This window comes from Hypomesus nipponensis, chromosome 3 (assembly GCF_054491055.1).
Source record: "Hypomesus nipponensis isolate SF chromosome 3, ASM5449105v1, whole genome shotgun sequence".
NCBI lineage: Eukaryota > Metazoa > Chordata > Actinopteri > Osmeriformes > Osmeridae > Hypomesus > Hypomesus nipponensis.
Genome location: NC_140363.1, coordinates 11,432,077 through 11,457,500, shown reverse-complemented (window position 1 = coordinate 11,457,500; position 25,424 = coordinate 11,432,077). Strand labels below are relative to the sequence as shown.

General features: G+C 44.3%; 4 protein-coding genes across 9 annotated transcripts in view; 3 read left to right on the top strand and 1 right to left on the bottom strand.

Annotated features, from left to right (window-relative positions):
* The window catches only part of dlgap2a (discs, large (Drosophila) homolog-associated protein 2a), a 122,952-nt gene extending 121,776 nt beyond the window's left edge, over nt 1–1,176 (bottom strand). For all 3 annotated transcript variants that reach the window (XM_084683242.1, XM_084683238.1, XM_084683239.1), the window contains exon 1: nt 1,159–1,176. In XM_084683242.1, the coding sequence (XP_084539368.1) occupies nt 1,159–1,176 (18 nt within the window). The remainder of the gene's footprint in view (nt 1–1,158) is intronic.
* Nucleotides 1,177–1,430: 254 nt separating this feature from the next.
* On the top strand, nt 1,431–7,229 carry erich1 (glutamate rich 1). Its single transcript, XM_084676069.1, has 6 exons — nt 1,431–1,760; nt 2,026–2,145; nt 2,405–2,551; nt 4,283–4,738; nt 5,494–5,688; nt 7,060–7,229. The coding sequence occupies exons 1-6, from the start codon at nt 1,742–1,744 to the stop codon at nt 7,119–7,121; spliced, it is 999 nt and encodes a 332-aa protein (XP_084532195.1). The 5' UTR covers nt 1,431–1,741; the 3' UTR covers nt 7,122–7,229.
* A 2,070-nt stretch (nt 7,230–9,299) lies between these two features.
* LOC146299789 (uncharacterized) lies at nt 9,300–11,621 on the top strand. The gene is made up of 2 exons (XM_084683392.1): nt 9,300–9,482; nt 10,799–11,621. Exons 1-2 carry the CDS (start codon nt 9,432–9,434, stop codon nt 11,099–11,101), a joined length of 354 nt encoding a protein of 117 aa, XP_084539518.1. The 5' UTR covers nt 9,300–9,431; the 3' UTR covers nt 11,102–11,621.
* Nucleotides 11,622–13,155: 1,534 nt separating this feature from the next.
* LOC146299788 (uncharacterized) lies at nt 13,156–25,383 on the top strand. 4 transcript variants are annotated; one of them, XM_084676040.1, is made up of 12 exons: nt 13,156–13,287; nt 14,197–14,306; nt 15,836–16,399; nt 16,545–16,597; nt 21,861–22,426; nt 22,941–23,037; nt 23,170–23,236; nt 23,331–23,391; nt 23,534–23,630; nt 23,749–23,865; nt 24,178–24,237; nt 24,387–25,383. In XM_084676040.1, the coding sequence occupies exons 2-12, from the start codon at nt 14,267–14,269 to the stop codon at nt 24,474–24,476; spliced, it is 1,812 nt and encodes a 603-aa protein (XP_084532166.1). In that variant the 5' UTR covers nt 13,156–13,287; nt 14,197–14,266; the 3' UTR covers nt 24,477–25,383. The 4 variants fall into 4 exon arrangements, with proteins under 4 accessions (XP_084532166.1, XP_084532175.1, XP_084532159.1 ...); XM_084676049.1 differs by having other exon boundaries at nt 23,531–23,630; nt 24,181–24,237; XM_084676033.1 differs by having other exon boundaries at nt 23,531–23,630.
* Nucleotides 25,384–25,424: the final 41 nt, after the last annotated feature.

Here is a 25,424-nt window from a genome sequence, read left to right as displayed (position 1 = left end):
TGATACCAATACATATACTCACAGCCTCATCTTATCCCTATTACTGCCTATGTGAGAATTCAAGACTAGGTCAATGTCAACCCAAATGATGTTGATTGTTAGACACCACCTTTTGTTAAAACAACTATAGACAATAGTTCCTGTAATGGTGTGTAAGCTTATCCAATAACCTGTACCCCAAGATATTATACAGTTGCCAAATCACCATACAGTCATCGAATGATGTCCCACCAGAATGCACTAAATTGTGTTGCTGTATCTCTCAACGGCAATTGATGTATTGATCGATAACAATTGGGGTATTGATCAAAGGCAAACAAGTCACACTTGTAAAATCTCTGTGTACCAATGTTTCTTCAGCACTGAGACGTCAGGTAAAATGTTAACACAGCTCCTGTATGGGCCTGACTGCCTGTCTACACTAGGCACACTGGGTTTCCTCAGCCTAGCGTTCCTCTGCCACTACACAGCACAGCACTGCAAGGCAGGCAAGCCAACACACCAACGCAAAGTCTCATACTGTAGATAGACAGCAGCAAATTGCTTGTCTAATGGCTGCTCATACCAGTGTTTGTGTGCAGGTGCGTGTGTGTGTGTGTGTGTGTGAGTATGGTACAAGGTGTGTGTGTGCTTGTGTGTGTGTGTGAGTCTACTGAATGTGTTGGATTGTGAGAGCTCAAACATGCAATGACATTCATCTCAAAGGTTAACATTTTGCAACGAGTCCCGTTTTCTGCCTGAGAAGTTGTGCATCTTTTACACCCTCCTCTGGGACACAAGTTGTGCACGACCAGAGACCAAGCCAAAAGTGTTCCTGAAGAAAACATTTACTACATTGAAAAAGAAAGAAGCTTTGCATTATTTCTAGGCATGATCAAATTGAAAAGGTATCCTAAAATTAGTCCAGAGGTTGTCTATGTTGTTGTTTATGTTAAAACATGATTTAATATCCCATGATTTCAAATGGAATATCCTAAATTAAAATATTCTTTGACAGACATGATCTTTACATAAAAAGATGAGACCCACCCATTGCATAGCTCAACACAACATTACAGGGCTACAATAGCGTGCTATATATCCTAAAATCAGTTACTTATGTGCCAAAATGAATGAATGTTCCTTAGGGAGAAGAAAGGAACAGATGGACTGACTTACCTTCTTCAGAGCTGACATTCTAGGTAGTTCCTCCCTTGCAAAGCCCGTTCACATGCTGAGCTGGCCAGCCAAGTTTTGAGGGTGCGCAATTCCTAAACTCGTTCCATTCTGGTGCTGATGCTGAGACACTGGCACCTATTTGGTATTCGCATCGCGCTTTCCCATGCGCTGCTGTCAAACCCCGCTTCACAGCTGGCTTGGTTTGCGCATGTCAATGTGATTGTATGTTATTACTACTTATGAACGTAGAGGGAGCCCTTGCATTGTGACAGTGTACTTCAACCCAAAAAATAGCTAAGAGCAGACAGTGCTGTGGTTGACTTCAGGTGCTGTGGAACAGTTTCAGTTCATTTCTGTCTTGTCCAAACTTTTATATGCAACCTACCAGGTTTATGATATCACACTGTTTCACTGTGGCGTGTACAGATGCAGAGAGAGGGCGAGGATGACACAGACTGGATTTCGTAAGATAGAAGTGTTGTTAGCTTAGCTTTCTAGCTATAGCTACACTAGCAGTGTACTGTGTTTAGCTATCACGACTCTTCCAAACCAAATTTGATGGACTTATGCTGTATTTTGCGACATGCCACATAGAAAAGACGGTAAGAGTTATAGTTTTCTACAAAGGAATTTGACAACCGACAGTATTAGTGCTTTCTAACGGAAAGTAGCCTACATCTCACCGCTGGATGAAAGTTTACATTGACCGGGGATCTACTACACGAGGATAGTCAGCGACTGTCATGACTTGCTACTCGTCAAAACATTTGTAGGAGCCGTGCCCTGCGTAGGTCATACGTGGCTGATTATGGTAAATAATACCACTTTAGTTTTTGGTTATTAATGCAATGTGGTTTTGTTCTGTAGTATTTCAGTCAAAAGTCCTTCAGAAGCTCTACCCCTCGCCCCCTAAGCCTGACCAAATCCCCGACACTCCACCAACCCTCACGACAGTTTCCAAAAAGCCCAAGGTGCAACACGAGTCAGGTGAGCATACAGCCACTGGGAAACCGAATCTCATTATGTGTGCGAATTTATCAGTTCAATATTTTCCCCTTATTTCTGATTATTTTACCTACTCTGCCTCTGGACCCTGGTCAAGAACACTCAGCTCATGAAGAAAAAAGTATTTATTCAAACAATAATAACCACCCCTACCCCACTCCAATGAAGGACTCCAAGCCGATATAACCTATTGTCTCAGATGGATCAAGTTCTTCTTCCTTGTTTGTTCTTCCTGTCTCAGGTGATGAAGGGCTATTACCAGGCCAGCCCCCCCCTGGCAAACGCGTGTACACAGCACTACCTCCCCCTGAAGGATACCTGACAGGTGCAGAGGGATCTGTCACGCTCTCTCAGCCAACAGGCATGAATACCGCGGGGCACCCAGCTGGTAAGAGGGCTATAATCTCACGTTTATGGACTGTCTGAGGTTGGATATATGCTATAAAGCTCAGGGATTTACTGCAGGGTTTCTCTTGATGTGCTCCAGCGCTCTCCATGTTACAATCACTCTCCCTGATTGTCTCTGCTATCCCATTTGTGGGAAATGCCAGTGACAAATACATTTATTCCGGGTTGTGGTGGCTGAGGGGGTGTCGAGCGCAGGCACAGTCTTCGAGGCTTGTTTTATCCCTGTAGATTTACCAGATTGGATTCTGAAGATTCATTTAGAGTACAGATATGGGATAGAGTAGGTCAACTTCCTAGTGTCTAAAGTCAAACTTGCTTAGTGGTGAATGCATGAGTATAATTCATGCTCGACTCTGGGCTAAAATAGAGAAATTATTTGAGGTTAGTAATAGTAGACCGAGTCGTGTCAACTTGCGAATGTGTTATCTTGTAGCTTAATCGTATCACCAGAATACAGCACCACAAAGGACACCTTGAGTTTTAAGAAAAATACTTCTTGTTGGTGTTGGCGAAGGCGTTGTGCAGTTAGCTACTGTATTTAAGCAGAATTTTTGAAGAACAAATCGATTTTAAATACCCTGAATGTCGTTAGGAATTAGGCTATAGTTCACAATACATTCCTTTGACCCCTCAAAGCTTTGGAGTTCTTAGAAGGAGTAGAAATGTGATGTGAGAGACCTGCTCAATCAGCTGATATCTCTGCAATGTTTTAGTGTCAAGCTTACTCCTGAGGCCTTGGATATGCTAAGTTTTTCACCCCTAAGACATTGGCCAAAATATCCACCACCACCTATTTTTTATATCTGTTTTCTGTGTCTGAGTGTGTGTGTATGTGTTCCATAGGGCAGGGCAACTTATATCCTTGTAAATCCATTGATTGAGCTGAACCTCTCTGAACCACACGTGTTTCATTAGCATATATTATTGAACCGTCTCTGCTTGGCCCACCATCTGCAACATTCATATAATTGGTCTCCACCAGCAAATCAGCTCTCCCATGCCTATTATGATTAGTTTTATGGATGCTGTGAATAATCATTACCGGTTCTTTTTTTTTTTTTTTTTTTTACACAACCTCCATTCACAGCCAGACATGGACGAGGCCTAACATAATGGTCTATACAGAGCTTGCTTTATGTCCCTCCCTTGCTATACAGCCTCCATATGGTGCCCACCACCCCTTGGACCATGGAGCCCCGAGGTTGAGTGTGTGTCTGCATGTGTTTCTCGCTCATTCTCTGTCTTGAACACTACAGTTGGTCGCTTGGTTTCTAAATCCTAGACAGGCTCGCCACCCATCAGTTCCTCTGGGGAAATCGGTCACCCTCTCCTTCACATGGGCATTGTCCCAGGTTTTAAACTGCAGGCGTAGAGGTAAAGCATTGTTGACTTGCTCCTCTTTGATCATTCTGAGACCACACATTCATCCATCCCTCCGTCCATGAGACTCAATCCAGCCACTCATCCCTAGAGGACTCTTCAGGGTTAGTGAAGTCCTCCGAAGCCAATAAACACTGTGAAATGAGTGCCAATGGATCACAAACACAGTTAGATGTCCATGTGTATCGAAATGGTTACTAGCAATGATGAATATGGATGACAGGGCAGAACATCAAGACTAGAGCCGTGATGAAAAGCTGTTCCTCAGGATAACTGAAATTTTGAAAAACACCCAAACTTTCTCTTCCGTTAACCCTGTTTCTCCTTTCAGAGGAAATCTCCAGCCAGAGCAGAGAAGACGGTGGTGATGATGATGATGATGATGAAGAAGAAGAAGAACAAGAACAAGAACAAGAAGAAGAACAGCAAAGAAGGAGAAGGAAAAGAAGCAAGAAGAAGAAGTTGGAGCATGCTTCTGGAGCACGCTCTGTGAAGGTAAAGACCGGCCAGGCTGGCGAATCCAACACTGATCGCCCCGGCGTGGATGCAACCGTGGAGGAGGGCGGAGAACGACTCAGCAAAAACAAGCGAAGGAAATTGAAGAAGAAACGTCATAGGGAGAAGCTGATCTCCATGGGTCTGGTCCCCCGGGCTGCTGCTCTGGAGTTCACTTACCAGCGACAGGGGGATGTAGAGGAGGAGGAAGAAGATGAGGAAGTGCTGGAGAGGAGATCAGTGGAGGTGTCCGAGTTCCTCAAGACCACACTGGGATTCTATGTCTCGGAGCGTAAGTTTCATTCAAGGTCACAATGTCCTGTTATACTGTAGCTTACTCATTTGAGTGTTGGAAGATCTAATAAGGCCTGGATTTGTCACTAGTCCACATTTAACTTAAAGCAATCATCTGGCACAGCATTTAGCAAATCACACTAGTAGACGATAATCTACACAAAATCACCAACCACTCGAGGTTGAAGCCCTGGAGAACAGAGAGATTTGGGACTGTATATTTCCTGGACTGCCACCTTCTTCTTAGAGTTAATAGACAGGCCGAGTCATCAGGTCTGTCATAATCCTCTCTGTGCCAGTCCAAAGAACCACATTGGTTCCAGGGATTAGCCATCCACTTGTGATTGTGTATTATATGGTCCAATAATAGACCTCTTTTGCCAGAGTCTCCCGCCATTCAGTCTCAGGTAACCTTGCCTCTACTATACCACGGAAAATAGAGTGTACTAGGCACATTTGTACTCTGTGAGTCTGAGAAGAAACAAGCGAATGCTTGTTTGAGTAGGCACATCTGATGAGGTAGCAATGTAATGCTTCTGTAGTAGGGCATGCACTGTATGAGTCACACCATACCAGATAAACGGTTGTGATTGCCAGAGGGAAATCAATTTGAATGGCTTGGAGTGGCCCATCTGCCAGAGCAAATAAACCATGAGCTCGCAGATTGGTCTGGCTCCTAGGCTACCTGACTTCCATAGACAGTTCTACGGTGTGTTAGTTAACCTGCTGTGTTCTCTCATGTCCATTCCCAAGCCTCAGCGCCGGCAGACAGGCCTCACGTTCCCCTCGCGGCCTTTGAGGGCCTCCTGAGCAGAGTCTCCAGTAGAACAGCGCCCCCCTCTGCCCTCCGGCAGCTCCACACCCTCAAGGCCCAGGTGCAGCTGAAGGACACGGTGCGCCTGGCCAACGCGCTGGAAGACTTCCAGTCCAGATCCAGCTTGTCTCCTGGTGAGCATCCTCTACTGTCCTCAAACCTGACTTCCCCTCCTGGTCTTACTTTGGCCATCTGTGTGTGCTCTGTGTCTGACCGGAACTCTCAGGCCCACACCGTTCCTGGGGGTGGTCAGGACTGGTTTTCTTATGCCCATTACACATTCGTTTCACACTTACTTTGCCCTCTTATTGATCCACACCGACTTCTACCTGTCATTCCCTTCACACGAACATGTAGCCACATTTGACCAAATACGTCACACCCAGCGTGGTAGCATCCCGGAGGTTATTCACCTGGCAACATGGTGAATGAGGGTCACGGGAGCTTGCTGTGTGCAATTCTGGGATCTGTGAATGATCGGACCTCCTGTTTGTGTTTGTGTGTGTGTGTGTGTGTGTGTGTGTGTGTGCTAAGAGAGTGAATCATCAGTGTATATGTCTTTTTCTGTATTGTGTGTAGGCGCATGCGCACGTATGAGGCTGGGGTCACTTGAAATCTGGCTTGCTAATGGGACCAGCAGGGACCTGGCTGAGTGTGTGAATGAATGTCCAAGGGATTCAGGGCACTGCCAAGCAGGTGGCCATAGAGACGCTCAGCTCTGGGCGCGGTTGCCAAGACAACGGTGTGCAAAACCAGACTTTTCCTCGATGAGCGGTTCCTTCAATATACCTGGCTTTACCTCAGTGTGTTCCTCCACACGCGCAAACACGCACAAACAGTGCCCAGATGTCAGACTGCCTCAGTCACGTCCGTCTCCAAATTGTATGAGTCATCGAGCCATTCAGCGCATACAAATGTGCTCCATCTGCATGTTGTTTAGGTGAGGTCCTGTGAGAACCAGTTGTTCCAGTGACTAAATGCACATACACACACAGGCATGTGCACACTGGCAGTGACGCGCACATACACACTCACATGCTGCCATAAGCCATATAAGCCTCGGTGCTGCCTGTTCATCCTGTTTAGTTTTTTTTTTTCTTTCAAGTCCTTCAAGACTTTTTCACAGTTCACTAGATTCCCGCTTCACCCAGGCAGGAAGAATGCATTCACCACAGGGGCTAGCTGGGAAGCCCAGAACCACTATAGTTCACTCCTCCACACAGATGACGTCTGTCCTAGCTGCCTGTCTATTTAATTTAACTGTATTTTTTTGGGACTGGATGACTGTCATGAGGCCACCCAAATGGAACCTGTGGTTTTCATTTTGGACCTGACCATATTTCTTAGATCGTAGATACTGCCTAACGAGACACACTGCTTGTATGCCGAAAGAAAGGTCAGAAAGTACAAAAACATAAACAGCTAGATTCCATTCTGCAGTTCAAAAATAATACATGAAAATGCGTTGTTATGATTTAGTTCTTGTGTTTTTCTTTTGCCCCCAGATGAGACCACAGCTGTTGTGCGTCTGATTCAGTACTGGATCACAGACATCCTCACCCTGTAGGCAGAGAAAAGGACCACACAACCGAAAAAATGTGGAACATTTTTTTTCATGTAAATGCTGCCATAATATGCATTGTGTGTGTGCATTAAAATGACTATTTTTTTATAATGGCGTGTCAGGCTATTTTCCTTTTGTTGATAAACAAATGATCATGTCTTACACCCACAAGCTGTGAGTCAATGCTAACTCATCCTCACCAAGCTGTAGGTCATTATACCCACGATGGCTTTGCTTGATAATGCCATTATCGATTGAGTTTTCACATTGTTCCACTATGATGGAGACCTAATTGTCAGCAGCATCACTCTCTACTTCTTCACTCCTAATTACATGAGACCGGAAATGTCAGGTCTGTTGAAACTTCAGTCCTTCCTGAGATGTCATGACATTTAGACCAACCAACTAACTCGATAACTCCCCAATTACACAAACTCCAAAACACAAATTTGAAACCGGCTTGGGCATGTTTAAAAAAAATGGATGCTGTTTCAAATAGCCTAAATGTGCCCAATTAGAAACATTAGGTTAACACGTTTGTGTGTGTGTCTGAGGGGGTGGTCACTATTAAGATGGTCGTAATTGTGTCTATGAGTTCAATTGGTACATCAATTATAATCTGTTGAAGCTATGACGTCTTTGGTGATCATGTTAACTTGTTGCTCTCTGTTGGATGGCGTGACCACAGTTGGCGCACACCATTGTTTACACGCAACCACTCCATCCACAGATAAACACTGTGTCACAGATTGTCTCTGAGGAAGCTGTGGAGCTGATAAGTGCTCTCTGTCACCCAGCCAGTAGTTGAGCCAACGACATCAGCGTTGCTGACGATAGCACAGCATTCTAATCTAATAGAATGGCCCTGAGCTTGTTATGAAGAGTGGGGAGTGAGAAAACAAGTGTGGGAATGCCAAAGCTAGCCTGACCTGAACCTGAATGCCAGACACAAGGCCAGATGAAGTTCAACAGTTTTCATTCCAATGTTGTGATGCTGATTGGTAATGAATGAGTAGTCTTTACTGGAGCAGAATAGCCGTGTGTGTGTGTGTGTTTAACAGCTTTGCAGCGGTGGTGAACTGTTACCATGAGTGTGTCACCATCTGTGGTGACAGTCATAGTAGGGGCCACCAGGTGTTGTCTGGCCCCTGCACACAGACTCCTTCTGGTGTCATTAGCTGGAGGGGAGAACGAGGGTAAATACCACATTACCCATCATGCTCAAATAATATTTTGTGAAGGAAATGGTTAGTGTTCGCCCAGTATAATGATACCAACTGCAGGGGTTATCTACAGGCAAATAGTTTCTTATTCAAAAACAAGTTGAACATATTAACCTCAGTTACACCGTACACAGGAACAGGACAGCTCACCACAAAGTTATGTAATGCCACCGAAGGGATGCCTGCTTTAAGGAAAGGTCTACAGTACCCTTACACTCTTGTAAACAAGGTTGCATCCAACATTTCACTGAGGGAAAGGTTATCAACTTAACACTCTCATTATTAAGATTCCATCCCTTCAAAGGAGACCCCCAGTAAAACTGCTTAAACCTCAAGGTAGGCGCTGAATCGGCAGAAGCAGACACTGCACACATCAACAGAAGAACTGGAGGATCCTCCTCCTCAGCACTCAGTGATTTAGTCTTTTGTTCATGGCGGTTGGTAAGTGGATGTGGCTGTGCACCTACTCTCCTGTCATTTAGGGAAACCTTTTAGTCAAATATAACTAATTCATTCTAAAAATATTTGATCACTGCTTTCTGTACAAATTCATTATGAAGGCAAAATGAAAGGGCAAAATGTTTTGTTTACAGTTAATGTAAAATAGTATGAGTACAAGTAGATTGCAGATTCTACAGTTACACAATATTCTGTTGGAGTTGCGCCTTTGCAGTGCTAAGCAATATCCCATAATATGACTCCAGCAAATCAAGTTCATGGTCTCTGCAGTGTTGACAGACTAAACATTAATAGCCTAAACCCTTAGATGTCTGACTTGTAACACTAAGTCCATGGCCTCCATCCCAGCACACTCTTTAATCTTTCAGAACACACCACCTGTAAGCTGTGTGTGTTCCTGAGCATTCGTGTGTGTGTGTGTGCACTTACGTAAAGTGATTTGGAGAAGACATATAAACAATCCCAAGGTTTCCACCAGGTAGCTCATCTTAGGCTGAAGTGTCCACACACAGTATCTCTTTCTGTGGGTTCCCCAGTCCAGGGACACCCAGGAAGACAAGCTTGACAGAGTTCACTTTCAACACCGAATCTTTTGCTAAGCAACAAGATTTTCACCCTGGAGCGCTCCAAGATGGTCTTCCGGATCCCTAGGTTGACTCCTGGGTACATACGATATCTGCAGGTGGGTGGCAGGGGAAGTCTTTGTCTAATATACACAGCTGTGCTATGGCATTATGGGCAGGGGTGATTGTCTAAGAAAAAATTGGATGTAAACTATATCTCACTGAAATAATATTGATTGATATATTAATTTCAGTATGACATATACAATATATAGTGGTATATTACATTACTGCGTCAGTCTTTACTTTAAGGTAATTGGCGACACCAAAGCTGTAATCTGCTTTAGATAGCCAGAGATTACTGTAATTTGTCATTGTGAAGTGTTGCCTTCGGGGAGATAGCTGGTCCACAACAGGAACCCAGGAGCTGGATTGGGCTTCGTCTGGCTTGGTTCTTATGGCCTATATTGTTTTAGAACCTGTCAACCAGAAATGCTTCTGCAAAATCTGATGGATCTCCTGTATAGATTACCTGAAGTCCTTGGCATTCCCTGGTACTATCTGTCCACGGGGTGTACCTGGTGACTAAAATGATTGGATGACTTTGAGATGGTTTATAGATGTAATGTTGTTTGGTTTGCTGAGGACAGGTTCTCTGTGCAGGCTGTTTTTAAGCTACAACCTGCTGCTGCTTTAGGGGGTCTTAATATCATTGTGTTTGATCAATGCATCAGTCATTTAATGTTTAGTCTATTCTCTTTTTTTTTTCTTTCCCTTTACAAACTTTAAAAGAAGCAGTTCAGAAGGCATTTTCTGTAAGCTAAACCTACATTTCAGGTTACTTTTATGTTGGTTACCCCACCCCCCACCCCGACACCTCTAATATCTCAACCATAAGCTTTTATTGTGAGTGTTTTGTTTTAGCTCGATTAACTTGATCTCTTGCTTATTTATTGGTGTTTACCCCAAGCATGGGGAAAATCCAACCCATGACACAATGCAATGAATTATGAGTAGGAAAAACTGAAAGAGGCCAAAATAAAAATGTCTGTTTAACAGCCTGAGTCAAAACTCCATTAGAATTGTGCTATCTATTATTTCCTCTCTTTGCACTTTATCATTGTCTAGGGGGCCTGTGAGGAAATGTTTACGTCTCACATAATACAAGAGCTTTTGTTTGTGACATATGCAGAGAGTTATTTGGATGAAAAATATATATATCCTGGTGTGGGTTGGGGGAGAGTGGTATGCTGCTAATTAACATGACCATGTTAGAATTGTTTGAGCTTAAATATCTCATGCCATAAATTTAGTCAGTCAGGACATTAAAACTTCCCTCAAAATTGCTAAAAGAAGATACAAGAACGATTATTCACAAAAAAAGACATTCACCTCAAACTGTAATCTAACCCACAGTCCTCTTTCTCTCCTGCAGACCCAGGCCATGCTGAACATGAACCAGAAGGCAGGGGAAGATGGGGTGATGGTCATGCCCCGCCTGGCTGTGCTTCTGGGGGCTCTGGGGATCGGCATGTGTGGCTACAGCTCCAAACAGCTGGCCCTCCATCACCGCCCCTCCGCCCGCTTCCTGCAGTGGACCAGCCCACACACAGACTCTGCAACCAGCTCACTGTCCCAGGTGAGGGTGGCCCCATCCTTCATGGAGCTACCACACCGCTCCAGTGGCTGTCAGGATGTCCCGCCTCCCTCCTTTGCCATCCAGAAAGTGAATCCTTAAAATCTGCAACTCTGTGTTCGAATGTCTCAACGTTCGTCCTGAATTCTGTATATTTATAGACAGGTTTGGATGATTTTCGTCCACTGTAACATAACTAACCTATAGGAAATTACGGTGTGCAATAGCACATCTGTGAAATATGTTCAGTCACTTGATTAGCAGTGATTGATTGAAGGAGTACCTTGAGACGTCTTTGCGATTGCTTAGTGAGGTCAGCAATAAAGTGTCATTTTAAATAGTTTCATTCTGAGACTGCATGTGCCTTCTTTGTGAAGATGGGATGAAAAAGACTGGCATGAACTCCCAGTCCACAGATGGTTGGTATCCCCCACCACACCACACCCCTTTGCCTGTCCGGGCAGTGGGCCATTATTTGTACAGTGCTGGGACAAGCTTGAATGGATTTCAGTGGATGAGGAGCAGGTGCCATCCGTCAGTGGGCAAGGCTGGCATTGACTGTCACAGTCTGTAGTGAAAGATACAGGTGGAATTTTCCCATGTATTAAACTATTTCCTTCTCTCTTCTGTTCCTTCTATGTTGTTACTCAGAATACACACATGTAGACCAGCCACTGTTTGCTGTGTAATTCACTCTGTATACTGTAGTTCCACACTGCACCTCACTAATAAACACTCTTGTAAACAATACTGCAGCGAATTCATACGGCTTTTTAGATTATGCTGGTGAGGACACAGGGAAGAGATTGACAAATCTCCCAACTAAACCAATATCTTTAAAAGGATTAGATCAGGTGGTATGTCAGGTAGCAGGCACTCTCATCAATCTAATCTGGGATTAGGGATAACCAAGGATTGGATGGAGGAGGATTGGATGTTAGATTTGTGCCAATTTAGGATAGGCAAATTTCCATTGTTTCCTTTTTAGGGCTTGAGTAGAAGTAGAGGGTAGAAGGAGAGGAGGGGAGAGGATTTTCGTTTTGTTGCATGATCAGAAAGAGGTAATTCCCATAATCAAATTTTTGTCTGCAAACTCAGAGCAGCATCTGCGGTCCTGGTGGCAGGCAGAGGTTTCAAGCATCATTAGATTAGCCTCTTTATTGAAACTATAGGTCACTAACAAATGTATCCCCTCAGTAGATGCAGTGATGGGCCCAGCTGCCATCACATTCAGCCAATCCACTGAGACTGACCCCTTTAGACAAGATGATAATGGCTTTCAAAAAGACTTAAAAGAGCAGCGTGACTTAAAGATGTGAACATATTTGGCACAAAGCTATTTAGGCGCCAGTGGTAAATGTTATAATAGTTGATTCTGATTGTACCGTTGTGTGGTGACACCTGGATACATTGTTTATTTATCCAGGCTTAGCACTCTGCAATGTAACATTTTACATAGGCTATTGTAAACAGGTGATGTATTTTACTACTAGTATTGCAATTTGACAGTTTTCCAGTATTATTTAAATAAGTGTTTAAAGGAAAGTTTTTCACTAAATAATATAACATAATTGGTTTAATACCCTACAGGGTTTCTGCATTTCTTTATAATGTTGTAAATTGAACACAAATCGAGTAATCAATTCATTTTTTTCCAGTCAAGGAGTAGGCAATTCCATTATTTTCTATCAATGGGACGATCTAGAATGAAATTGTGAAATGTCTTGATCAATCAAGTTTACCAAGTTTACCAAACTTGAGCAATTGGATTTCTAACACCCAATAATCCAGTATATGGGATGGGAACTAGACTGGCTAAGAATTATCTCGCAATTGGAATAAATGCTGAATAAATTACCTCTCTTGTCTACTCAACGTTAATGGACATGCCTTAAACAAGGCCGACGAAGGCAACAGGTTTAGTCCACATCGGACCAACTACGCGCCCTACTGGACAAACCTCGAACCTAATGGTCTGCCTAATGTGTATGCTCTGAAAATAATCTCTTGACATAAAATGTCTCTTTTCAATTGATAAAGCATTTTGTGTTTGTTGAGTATCTTAACTTGTGTTATGTTAAAAGTTTTAGAGTACTTTTCAACTTCTTGAAGTGCAGATTCTCCCGTGCTTGCGCGCAACCCCTCCTACTCAGTGAAGCGTTTTGATGATATGAGCGCGCTTCTTCGGAAGGAGAAAAGGTGCGGATAACAAGCGAATTTGTGTTCAACAAACTAGACGAAGAACAAAGGGGTTGAAATAAAAAATATTCTTCCTAGTTCTTCCAGGGGTAGGTAGTTATCTTTTTTTATGTTTAAGCGTGTCTGAGGAATTCGACACTCGAATTGAGCGTGTAGAGAAACTTCATGATTCAGTTAAACGGCACTGTTTGTTGGGAAAGAAAGTCCAGTTACTTTTTCCAGGTGCGTTCAATATTGTATCAAGGCATGCAAGCATTTGATTTCCATTGGATTCCCTAGACATTAGTTTCTGTCGTTACAGGCGCGTGTCTTTGATATAATTTAAGCTAAATTAATAGTTTGGGGATCAATCAGACGTTTACACGTTCAGTTAGTGTTCTTGATAAGTTTGTGGGCACCGTGTGTTCCCCTCTCATTGCAATAAGGAGTTAACATTTGACATCACGAAGAAATGGATTATGCTCATCGGGCTAAGTAAGGGTGCTTAATTCTGGTCAAAGCAATGTCCCTGTGTCGGCGCAATACTTGGCACGTTCACGCATGACTAAACTCATAACTTCTCTCTAACATTCAAGGCCAAACACCGCCTCTCTCGCTCCGTAACTCCGGTACTTGAACTGAACAATGTGTCCAAACAGCGAGATGTTAGTGTCATGTTCATCATTGCATGCTACGGTGGTGTTGTACCCTGCGTCCTATCCGCACTGTTCTCTCATGAGGATGTGATTCGTCAGAGGTCTAATTCGTCGACTGAGGTTCTAGTCTTGTTTTGCACAACATTCAAATGAACATGCAAACAATAAAGAGCCAACATTGAGCTCCTCACCGAGCTAGTGACAACTTAGCAGGCTCAACATGTAACCATGCATCTCTTTAAGTAATGGAATTCAGTATTGTACTTTTGATATAATTGAACATGGAATATGGACGCCTTCCTTGTAATATGACATAATTCTGTGATGCTGCCAGTTGTTTCAATGGTGTTTATCTGACTCCAGGGTGCCTTCACCTCAGCCCTGACCACGGAGATAAAGCGTACCCCTCAGTGTTTCCCCCTCGCACTACACTATGGGAAACTTCTCCAGCAAAGATGGCCATGGACCAACAGGTAACACACCCCTGTCTGGATGTTTTTCCTTTCTGTGTCAAGATCACACCTAACAGACACACACACCTAACACACACACCTAACACACACACACACAGGGTAAGCCTGGCATTCTGTCTGTCTACCCTGAGCTGCTCCCAGTCTCTACAGTCTTGATCTCCGTACCCTCTAGAATACAAATGTCCCCATACCCAGAACTCATACACGTTTCAACTATTAGCCAATGCTCAACAGGAAAGGAAGAGAGGTATAGAAATACAAGTGATAGTGACAGTCCTAAAGTAATAGTCAGAATTATTTTTGGGGAAAAAGAGAACAATGTGGGGGGGAAAGAGCAACACGAAAGGATAGGCAAAATCTCAGGATAAATTAAAGGGTGTGTGTGCGCGCTGCAGGGGTGAAACCTTGGCTCCTCTTCTGTGTGGAGCTCACTCTGTGGTCATTCTCCTTGCATCCCCATGTGATTCGTCAGGCCCAGCCACCCCAGCTGTGATGAATCGGCAGAATTCCCCGGCTCAGCGCAAGGGCAAAGGATTAATCATGGGAGGCCTAATGCTAGCTGACAGACACTCTTACCCAGACAAGCTAAAACACACACACACACACCATAATCTGGACAAGGGTGGCTAAAGGAAGTTATGCACACAATTTGAAGAACAGTTGTTAGGATAATTTCTCAAGTAATGCACAGAGTCGTCGGATTCAAAGAAAGTACAATAGTTTAATGCTTGCCAGCAAGGAGACAAAGTCTGATCGCAATACAAAGTTTGTCCGCTAGCATGTTGTGCTAGCTAGCTATTTAAGCAGAACCGCTCTTTACAGTCATTGGTTAAGACAAAGGCATGCAAATGTTTCATTGCTCTTCTTCATTGGCTCCTTGCATAGACCTGGCGCAGGAGTGTGTGCGTGCGTGTTTGAGTGTGTGTGCCTTTTGACCCCTGTAAGCTTGACCACATGATTCACCCAACAAAGATAAGGCCAGACATCTTTTATGGCCTCTCCAGTAAGAGAGAGTGGTCAGCCCAGGTCACCTTGTTTACATATGCCTCGTGTTCCCCAAAGTTCAGATTTGGGGGTAGGCCTCTCTCTACACACAAGGAATGCTGAACACAGAATCATTCTTATACAGGATAAATGTGCTACATCTTCAATTTTCCCAACAACAGTAGTGTGAGATTCATTCGCCTGGTGGTGAAGCATTGCTTTGCATAGCTTTCTTTCCTATTTAAAGTCACATCCATTTTGGAGCACAGACCATTTTCCAAACAAGGACAAAGGAGGAGTGTTGGTTGTGGTCATTTCCTGTAGATCAGCTGCACTGGAGCCAGGTCTGTCTCCAGACAAGAAATAGACCGTTCCTTCTATTCTTAGAAATATGTGTGTGTGTGTGTGTGTGTGTTGGATGGACTTGTTGGCTCAGCCATCTGCATCATACATCCACAAATGATCACTCCATTCTATCGCTGTTTTCCTGCTCGTCAGTCGGTCAGTCACTTTCTTGCAATCTTGTTCCCATATCATCTCTCCAGGTCCTCACCAGGACATTTTCCACACTCCTCCTACCTCTCCTGCTGCTGCTGACCCACCTACTGTCCCCAAACTAACCCCCCCTCATCCAGACCAACCAATGTCTTCAGCCCTCAGCACAGGTGGCAAGAAATCACCTCCTTTTTCAGACTTCATCCGCTCCACCCCCGCTTCTGATTGGAAACCTTCCATGCCTGTCACCCCAGACTGCTCTGTGATTGGACCCACCTCCAGCACCCAACAGGAAAAACTAAAATGTACCGTGACACCTGAGGAACAAGTGGCTGTGGGGTGTAACAATGGTCTGTCCAGTTCGACCCCCAGTGCACATGCACAGCAGGGGAAGAGAAAGATGACAAGCCCCAACCAGAGCCCCTCGTTTCTGGATAGCTCATCTTCCCTGGTCAGCCTCTCGGGCCAAAGCTGGAAAGAGAGGGACAGTGGTCTGAGCCAGTCCCTGCTAATGGGGCCTGTTTCTAGGGACAGCCAGGGGGAGATGGAGAGGCTGGTGGAGGAGTGCAGGACAACACTGGGACTCTCTGACAGCAAGGACAAGACAGTGGCAGGTAACCTACACCAGATCTAAACCTAACTAGCAGATGGACTACCTGTTACAAGAGTCCTCCTTCAAAAATGATATCACAAGTAATTCAATGCGATGCAAATTCTAAGATATTTTGCTCTTTGTCCCTGACTCTCCCTCTCTCCTAGATGTCATGAAAAGTCTCCTCACAGAAATCTGCTGTCTGAGAGAAACCATACAGGTGATCAATATTCGCATATGATTGCATACACAGTGGGTTTACACCTATATGCTCTGTAATATCACCAATGAGGAAGCTGTCTTTAAGGTGTCTTGAACAAGGCTTCTTCCAATGTTACACAGCTTGTTCGGATGACTTTTGATCGGAGTGGCATAATGCTGGTTGGTTTCCTGTGGAGTATTTGGGTGTTTGCACTATTGCAAAAAATCTATAATACTTCCACACAGCTCAGGTTGCTCTTGTCAAATATTTCTTGGAAATTTAACTTTTTTACCTGGGGTCCTAAGGCTTCGCTAGTTCCAATTTGTCTTTGAAGAATCAACACAGTGTGTTGGATTAGTTTAAACATTATTACAGACCACTTCAATGTTGTATACTATATTTAGTACTTGTTTTTACAATTGGTTATTGTAGCCGGGACAGTTGTAGTAGAAAATTGCTGGATAAATGTTGGAACGTAAACAGGAAGTGACACAATCCCTGAAGCAAAGATTGAGGCGCTGGGATTGTGTTTTAATCATAGTTCTGACTAGACCTTGCCATCAAGGAGATTCAGCAATAACAAGGCTCCCTGTCACCCCCACCCACCCCAGAAATGGACCATCCCTGCAGGGCCTCTGAGAGATTTGGTCCTTCTAATAGCTCGCTTCCTGTCTACCGCCCTCTTAAGAGGCTGGGGAGGAAATACTTTGAGATCATCTTGATTCCTCTCACGCTTACACTATCTCTCACTTGTTATTCAACTCTTCTGTTTTTGCCATCCAAGGCCATTGATTTAGTTGTGGGCTGTTTTAGCCAAAGGTTGATTTTCAAGGAGGAACGGGAGTCAGGCTGGTTTCTTTAAGTTCAAATACAAGTTCTTCTTTTATCTCATCAAAGATACAGACAGTGGGCTTTCCGCACTTCAAGCCTAGCCTTAGCATAAGCATCAGTCATTTTTATACTCTTTACACAAAACCCGGCCTTAACTGAACATTGGCATAGGTGGCCTATTCTTGCTATCTCTTCCTGTTGCCTGCTTCGGCTCATCAGCTGTTGGGAAAGTACCTATCAGTCATAAACGACTAAAGTCCATGTTTCCGTCTGTCGGTGTTTACTTTTGTGTGCCATGCATGTTCTATTCCTGTCCATATACTAGGTGTATCCTATGTCAGTTCCTTCCTATTTGGTGTTTCCTAGGTCAGTTCCCTCCTATTTGGTGTATCCCTAGGTCCCTTGGTTCTAACCTTTGGTCAGTGACAGTTAACTAAGATCTTATGTGCTGTGTCTTGTTCTTTTGGTCAATGCTAGTTCACCTGAGGTAACCCTGAGGATAATTCAGGACAGTTCAGTGCTAGTTCACGTCAGGACAATCAACCAGTTCAGTGATAGTTTTCGGCCACAACATTTTCAGATAGCTAGTTGAAGAAGCAAGACAAACCAACAGAACCAGAATTAGGATTCCTTGTGCATGGCTTGTGCAGTCTTCTGATTCCCCTTCAGATCGTTTTTTTTTCCAATTTCCTGTTTTAGCCCAGTTCTAAGCCCATACCCACCCACCAGTATGCTAGCCATGGGCTTTTAGTTTTCTCTAGATCTGGTAAAGATTGGGACAGCTGGAATATGACCTTTCTGCTTTCTTCTCTGTTGGCTGTGCCTCACTCCATCCATTCCTCTCTCCATGTCTTTGCTCTCCCTCTTTTCCATCCTCCTCCTCCATGGTTTTGTTCTCTAGCTGTATTTGCTATCTCTCCATTCCCTTCTGATCCCATCTCCCTCTCTAACCACTCACTCACTCAATCACTCCATCCCCCCTTCTGCCTGTACTTGTGTGCCTGGGAAGCACTCACAGATCCAGGGCTCTGTTAAGCCCCAGTTAGCCCTTTATATGAAACTCAGTCTATCCAGCAACATGTTGACATGGTCCCTCAGTAGAGCAATATACTGCAAGTTAGCAAAGCTAGAATTTATGAACTCAGTCAGCTCTGGCTCATGGTGTCGTGGGAGGCTTTTGTTGAGAGAGAGAGAGAGAGAGAGAGAGAGGGGGGGGGAGAGAGAGAGAAAGAGAGAGAGGGAGAGAAAGAGAGAGAGGGAGAGAAAGAGAAAGAGAGAGAGGGAGAGAAAGAGAGAGAGGGAGAGAAAGAGAGAGAGGGAGAGAAAGAGAGAGAGGGAGAGAGAGAGAGAGAGAGAGAGAAAAGGGGGAGAGAGAGCGAGAAAAGGGGGAGAGAGAGGGAGAGAGGAGTGGTGTGGAGGAGGGGTCCTGCATTCAGCTGTTGCAGAGACAAAACTTGTTTTGTTTCTGGTGGCGTGAGGGAAGAAGTCGGTGTACTGTGTCTGACGGGATGCTTGTGTGTTTGTGTCTGCATGTCTGTCTGTCTCTGTGAGGGTGTATTCAAAAGGGAAAGAAGAATGAAAGCAAATCCTCACAAACACATTGAGCCTTGACTAGAGTGTGATTGGAGCAGGGGACTGTACCACCCCCCTTCCCTTCCTCAGTGCCTCTAACCCCCCCACCCCCACACCTCCACCACCCATACTTCCAAGGGCTCACGCACCTCCCTGAGCAGCAGAACTCAAACAATGACCTCACATCTTCTCCTGCAGCTCTGACCTCCCCTCCTTACCCTCTCCCAATTCCTCCTCTGCCATACACTTTTGTCTGTTCCTTTCCTCCCCCACCACCCACTCACTGACCTCCAGACTTAACATCACTCCCTCCAACTTTCAACCCTTCTTTTCCTGTCTATCCCCCCTCATTCCATCCAATCCCTTTACTACTCCCACACTCTCAAATCTATTTTTCTTTACCTCCCCTTTTCTCCCCCCATGTATCCTACCTCCTCTCTCCACCCATCCCCCCCAACCTACTTGTTCCTTTCCTCTCCAATTCTCCTGTCTGTCTCCTGCAGGGAATTGTGTCCATGCTCATAGTATTGCGTAGGTGGACATAGGGGACTGGGTACAGGGGGCCAAGTAGTTGGATTGAAGCTGGTTGGAGGGGGCGGGGGTGATTCTGTGCAGGGGCCTGGGTACTAAGGTATGCTGGCTGTGGGGGGCAGGGTGCGTGGGGTTGGGTTCTGAGGTATGCTGCCCTGAGGTTGGCTCTCGTTGTCCTGAGGAACTTCTCAGAACCCTACAGGTCCAGGTGAACGGCACTGCACATTTCAAGGATTTAGTTTAGTTGTGTGTGTGTGTGTGTGAAATCTGCAATGCAGAGTGAATGGTAGGAACCAGCAGGAGAAATGGCATATCCTTGATATGCAAACAATAAAGCATGAATATATTGACCAAATATATGTGAAACTGTGTATTTCTAGTCTTTTTCCTAATGAGTGTGTAGGAGATGGTTTTCTAACTTGCAGTTAGTGTCTGTGGGAAGCTTGAAAAGGCCCACAACACATGGTCCATGCCCTGTGTGTTAGAGGGTTCTGCTGGGTATGTGAACTGAGTGAAGTGGAAGTGAAGTGGATGTGAACTGAGGTGTGGGACAGATGGTTAACATAGAGACACTCTCTCACACACACACACACATACACCTTCATTGTGTATGTGATTGCATCTGTGTGGGTGTGTGCAGGTCTTCCTCCCACAAGTCTACATCTGTGCCTGTGGTGGGGCACAAGGTCAGTCCATCAGGGATTGTCTGTCTCTCTTAAAAGGAGAATCAACACTCTTATCTCTGTGTGAGATGAGGAGTGCCTTCCTGTTCCCCTTCTCAGACAAGCCCTAGTTAGTATGAACATGCAGCACGCCAGCGTTTCATAGATCCAGAAAATATCTCTTTCAAGTTATGTCTTCTGAATGTAGCGGGATTAATTTACTGAAGTTTGCTCTGTGTGCTTACAAAGTGCACTAGCATGTCAGTTGAGCAGAGTGTAAATGTGGATTTGTTGTTAAATGTTCTGAGAATGTTTGTTTGTCAGTGCTTGTGTATTTGCACTTGCTCTTAAATGTGTGAAAGAGAAGTTAACATTGTGCTTCAGTGGGATGGGAATGTGAGAATGAGGTGTGTGAGAAAGAAGAGGGTAGAGAATATGATCTGTGAATACATATACAGTGTGTGTGCGCTAGGAGGATTTAATAGGGGCCAGCTGTGGTCTTGGTCTCTGGTCAGATGAGGAAACAAGTTGGCTCGGGTCTCTCTGCCTCTCCAGTCCTCCTCTGCATCTCAATCCATTCTTCATTTAATTAACAAGCGACCCAACCCCTGTACTCCTCCACACACACACTTTTGTTCCTATGTGTGGTCACATTTCAATACACACACACATACAATCTCACTCACTCACATTCAAAATGTTCTGAGTCTGTGCTTGTTCTCTTTTTCCCTCAAGCTTTCTCTTTTCAGCTTGCTTGCTAGCTTTCTCTCTTGCTTTTGAAATAATCTGGTATCGTTTACATTTTCGGTCAGTTCCTCTCTTTTAGTGCCTCGCTTGATATGTGTTCACATCCACGGGCCAGTGTTTGTGCATGTCCTGGGATAGGATACTCTTCAGACCATCCTCAATCGTCTAGAATACTTTTATTTCTCTCTCTTATCTCTACTCAACTGATCTGAAAGTATAGGATATTATAAATATAAAACTGGATTGTAGATTCTCTGGAGCTTTGATTTCATACGTTGATTATTTTCTGTAGGAAGGAGATTGAGAAAGGAATGCAAGTTGAGATGACTGTTGAGATGCACTCCTGGCTTGATGGCTTTGATGAGTCACGGTTGGGGTCACTTCCGACCTCGATGAAATCAGATTTTCAAGTTCAAACTAGTTTGAGCGATCCTTTTACAGTTTGAAGTTGCAAAACATTTGGTGTTTACAAATCATGTAGTTCCATTTTGCCAGGTTTGTTGTTTTAAAGTGCTTCACCTGATGGGGTTTTGGAGAAAAGCACTTTGGCACAAGGGTAGTGTGCACATCATTTTGTTTTCTAAGCCCTCCTGTGCTTGCTAAGGCTTGCCTCCCATCCACTTCAAATTTTGGGTTGTGTTAAGGAAGCAAAATAGGTGTTTGATCATCAAGGACAATGTCAAGTTTCCTATTTTTTACGTCTTTGGCAGTTTCATAGACGCACGGTGTGTAATCTAAATCCACTATTACTTAAACAGTGAAGCCTTGTTCATAGTCCCTGTCCATGTAACAGAATGTGCTTTGAGCATGACCAAACTGAGAATGGATGAGGCCAGATTATATAAATGTATCAGCAACTTTCAAGTAAAGCAAGCAAGTAAAATTGAATTCAGTTGAATTTTGGATGTTTTAGTAATTGGCAGTTGTTTTCCTTACAGACAGAAAGAGTGGAACGCGGGGAGTGGCTGCAGTTCCAGTCTGACCTGCAGGTGGCAGTGACTGTGGCCGACAGGCTGCGTTCCGAAGCAGAAGAGGAACTGAGCTCGCTCAGAACGGCCCACCGGGACACTCAGAGAGAGCTGGCCTCTGCTCAACAGAGACAGAAAGAGACAGACATTCAAATGGTCACTCTGAGGGAAGAACTGAGAGAGAGCAGACAGAGGATAGCCAGCCTCGCCCAGGCCCAGGGAAGAATTGAGGCCCAGGCTCCAAATTCGGCATACACACATGCAAAGGCAAATGTGGAAACAAACGCCCTTGAGTCTCAGTTTGGACGGGGAAGAGAAAGAGCGATATGCAAGATTGGAAGAGGAGGAAAAGGGGAAGGGATGGAAAAAGGAAGTCAGAATGAAAAGATCAAGAATGTTGTTGAGGAGGAAATGCACATTGGCGTGAAGGGAGTGGTCAAGAGGTACCTGAGGAATGTGACCAATGAGGAGAGGAGTGGAGAGGAGGGGCGTGCCCCAATTGAGACTCGGAGGATAGGTACCACAGAGAGGTCAAGGTGAGAATCATTCATTGTACACTATATACAACAACAACATTTAAAATCATTTTTGATATTGTAAATTTTCTCTCAACAAATGTGTGCTAAACCTATCCATCCCAGACAGACATTCATCCATGACTTCTATCTATCTAATTAATGCAGACTCATCAAGCTGCAGCTTGTCACTCCAGTTCAATTTCTTAGAAGCATTAGATATACAGTATGTGAGGAGTATCCCCAGCAGGCTTCATCAGCAGGTACAAGTTAGTGTGCAAGAAGGAGCGTACTTGGAATAGATAAGGCATTCACAGGGGCAATTAAGGACATCTATTTTCCAGGAACCATTCAAATAGACTTGCGTTGATTCAAGACATGAAGTAAAGTAAGGATAGAAGCCAGCCTATCTAAAAAGGTTTGCCCAGACTGTCAAGACTGTCAGATTTCAAGACATCAAGCGGTGCTTTTCTGTCCACTATACAATATGTGAGGCCATCTCATTAACATAGAATCCTGCTGCATGATATCATAGAAGCCTGTCCAGACTTCCCGTCTCCTCGGATCTCCCTGCTGTTGAGAATGGAACCTCCCAGTCCACTACTGCCACAACAGCAGGTTCCACAAACAAGGTAAGACTACTTTGACTTCTGGGGTCCAACCATTTGCATCTTGAAGTTTCCTAGGTCTAATTGTCTGGGCTGCTGCTGCTGACTAGTGGCAAAAACAGTAATGTATGAATATGTGAATTGTTATATCTCCAGAATCTTAATCAACCAAGAGCAAGAAAAAACTTGGAACATCAGGACAGTTGGTCCAGCTCTCACACAGGTGTGTGTTGTGTGTGAGCAATGTACCATCTCTTGAAGAATTATTGCCTACAGTTTGTTACCACTCACATTCCACTTTATTTGGGGAATTATAGGGAAGCAGGAAGACACACTCAACAAGTACAATTCTGCACTTTCAGACATGCCCCCAAGCAGGTGAGTCCCAACCCACCGACACACACACACCGCTATCGGCATTACTAGCCACAGTTTAGTCCTAGTATCACACTCCTGACCAGGAACATGAAGGTCGTATTATGACCTGCGGTGTCCCTGTTACCGTGGTGAATGGCAGCAGATCCCAGGATGGGTTCAACCTGTTGCTCCGGCGTCATGGAGGCTCCAAGAGAAACTCTCTGCTGCGCTGGTGTCAGAGTCGCACGCAGGGCTACAAGGTGCGTGAGCGTGCTCATGTGTCACTCAAACTTCACACGGTTTGCTGCACTGGAGCCGTGTGTGGGGTTTCGTGAAGTAATCCTGGATGTCTTGGCTGGCTGTCTGTCCCCTGTACAGAACATTGACATCACCAACTTCAGCAGTAGCTGGGCAGATGGTCTGGCCTTCTGTGCTGTCTATCATACCTACCTCCCTTCACACATCCCCTACTGCACCCTCAGCCCTGAGAGCAAGGTGGGTACACTGCACACTAGTTTGTGTTGCCATTCTTGAGGGAACTCACAATGCAGGGCCTGTTTTACCTAACCTCAACCAAAACCCTAACTTCTAACCTATCCCTTAATGCCAACCCCTCCTTTAATAAAATTCTAACCCTAATCTCCCCCCAAAAACCTTTAGAAATAGCATTTGAAGTAGCACTAAGAAACAAGTACAATTCTTCCTTACTTTGCTATTCTTCTGGTCCTTACAGTGTATATAATAGCTTGCACACACACAATGTCAGTACACACACAGCAGCCTGAAATCGTATTTGTATGTCCCTAGAAGGAGAACCTCAGCCTGGCTTTTACGACTGGAGAGAATGTGGGAATCACACAATCACTAGTGAGTCATGATGAGCAGCCAAGGGTCTAAACCCTCTGAATGCTTCCCTTTGGCTCTAATACACACACAAAACCACTCACACAAACAAGTTTGCTGTGAAATTGTATATTTTGTTTCTAGGTGTTTATCCTGATCTGTCTTTTCTGCAGACTATGGAGGAGATGCTGAGACCAGGAGGCCCAGACTGGCAGAGGGTTCTGGTCTACGTGGAGAGTATTTACCGACACTTTGAGATGTGACGCTCTGGTTCGGTCCTTACCCCAAATCTGGCCAGGGTCCTCATAGGTGACTGAAGAGGTAGACCCCCCCCCCCCCCACCCCCTCTCCTCAACACACTGCTAATGGTTAACCAGCCCTTGACTTAGCCCTTGACTTGGATAGTATGGAAATCACTTATCATCTGTTTGAATTCTCTAGAATGCCTCCTTTCTTTATTCCTCCTTACTTAAAGCTATCATGATTTGGTTGACTGTGAAAGCCTTACAATTTATTTTGCCATATTTTCAGAGTACTCAATGTTCAGAGATTTGTTTGAATCCTTTGTGGGTACAACAGAGCCACCTTGTGGTCATGGTGTGCATGCACGTTTCTGCATGCCCCCCATTAACTCTATGATGCCCCCACACTGCTTCCTTGACACAGTGGAACTACTGTAATCACATCTTTTACCGAACATAAGTGCCTTTGATTTCAGAGTATTTCATTTGAAGCACTTTGTAAATAATGCACTTCTATATGCACTTTCTTGATATGAGGATGGATATGTAGATAGACGCATGATAGCAGGGATTTTTGTTTGGCATGCTTGGTTCATGCCCAAAAGCTCTTGCCCTGCATTAAAATGAACTCCCACATATAAGCAAAGCCAATAGGAGTGATGAAGAGAAACTGACTCGGGATCAATGCTTTGTAAATCTCATGTAGAAGTTATGGAAAGCAATTTTGCCCCTTTTCCCAGAACATGAATCCAGACAGTTTCAAACTGTCAATGCTGTTTTGGTATTGAGTGATGAATTGTAACTGTGCCAAAGTGGACAAAACAAAGTACCATGTAGTGGGAAATACTTTTGTAAAATAACTTGTAAGAGTGAAATTAATTAATGTTTTTCCAAAATAATAAAATAAATACTTTTTGGATTTATAGAACAGTCTACTTCTTTTTCTGTAGATTGTAACTCAGGTCTCAT

Bases quoted from the DNA above. Each gene is read 5' to 3' on its own strand.
- LOC146299788 (XM_084676033.1), top strand. From the start codon at position 14,267: ATGGGAAACTTCTCCAGCAAAGATGGCCATGGACCAACAG. The intron at 16,400-16,544 runs GTAACCTACACC...CCTCTCTCCTAG, and splicing joins CAAGGACAAGACAGTGGCAG to ATGTCATGAAAAGTCTCCTC. The intron at 23,866-24,177 runs GTGGGTACACTG...GTATGTCCCTAG, and splicing joins CCCTCAGCCCTGAGAGCAAG to AAGGAGAACCTCAGCCTGGC.
- erich1 (XM_084676069.1), top strand. The intron at 2,146-2,404 runs GTGAGCATACAG...TTCCTGTCTCAG, and splicing joins CAAGGTGCAACACGAGTCAG to GTGATGAAGGGCTATTACCA. The intron at 4,739-5,493 runs GTAAGTTTCATT...TCCATTCCCAAG, and splicing joins GGGATTCTATGTCTCGGAGC to CCTCAGCGCCGGCAGACAGG.
- LOC146299789 (XM_084683392.1), top strand. From the start codon at position 9,432: ATGGTCTTCCGGATCCCTAGGTTGACTCCTGGGTACATACGATATCTG. The intron at 9,483-10,798 runs GTGGGTGGCAGG...TCTCTCCTGCAG, and splicing joins GGTACATACGATATCTGCAG to ACCCAGGCCATGCTGAACAT.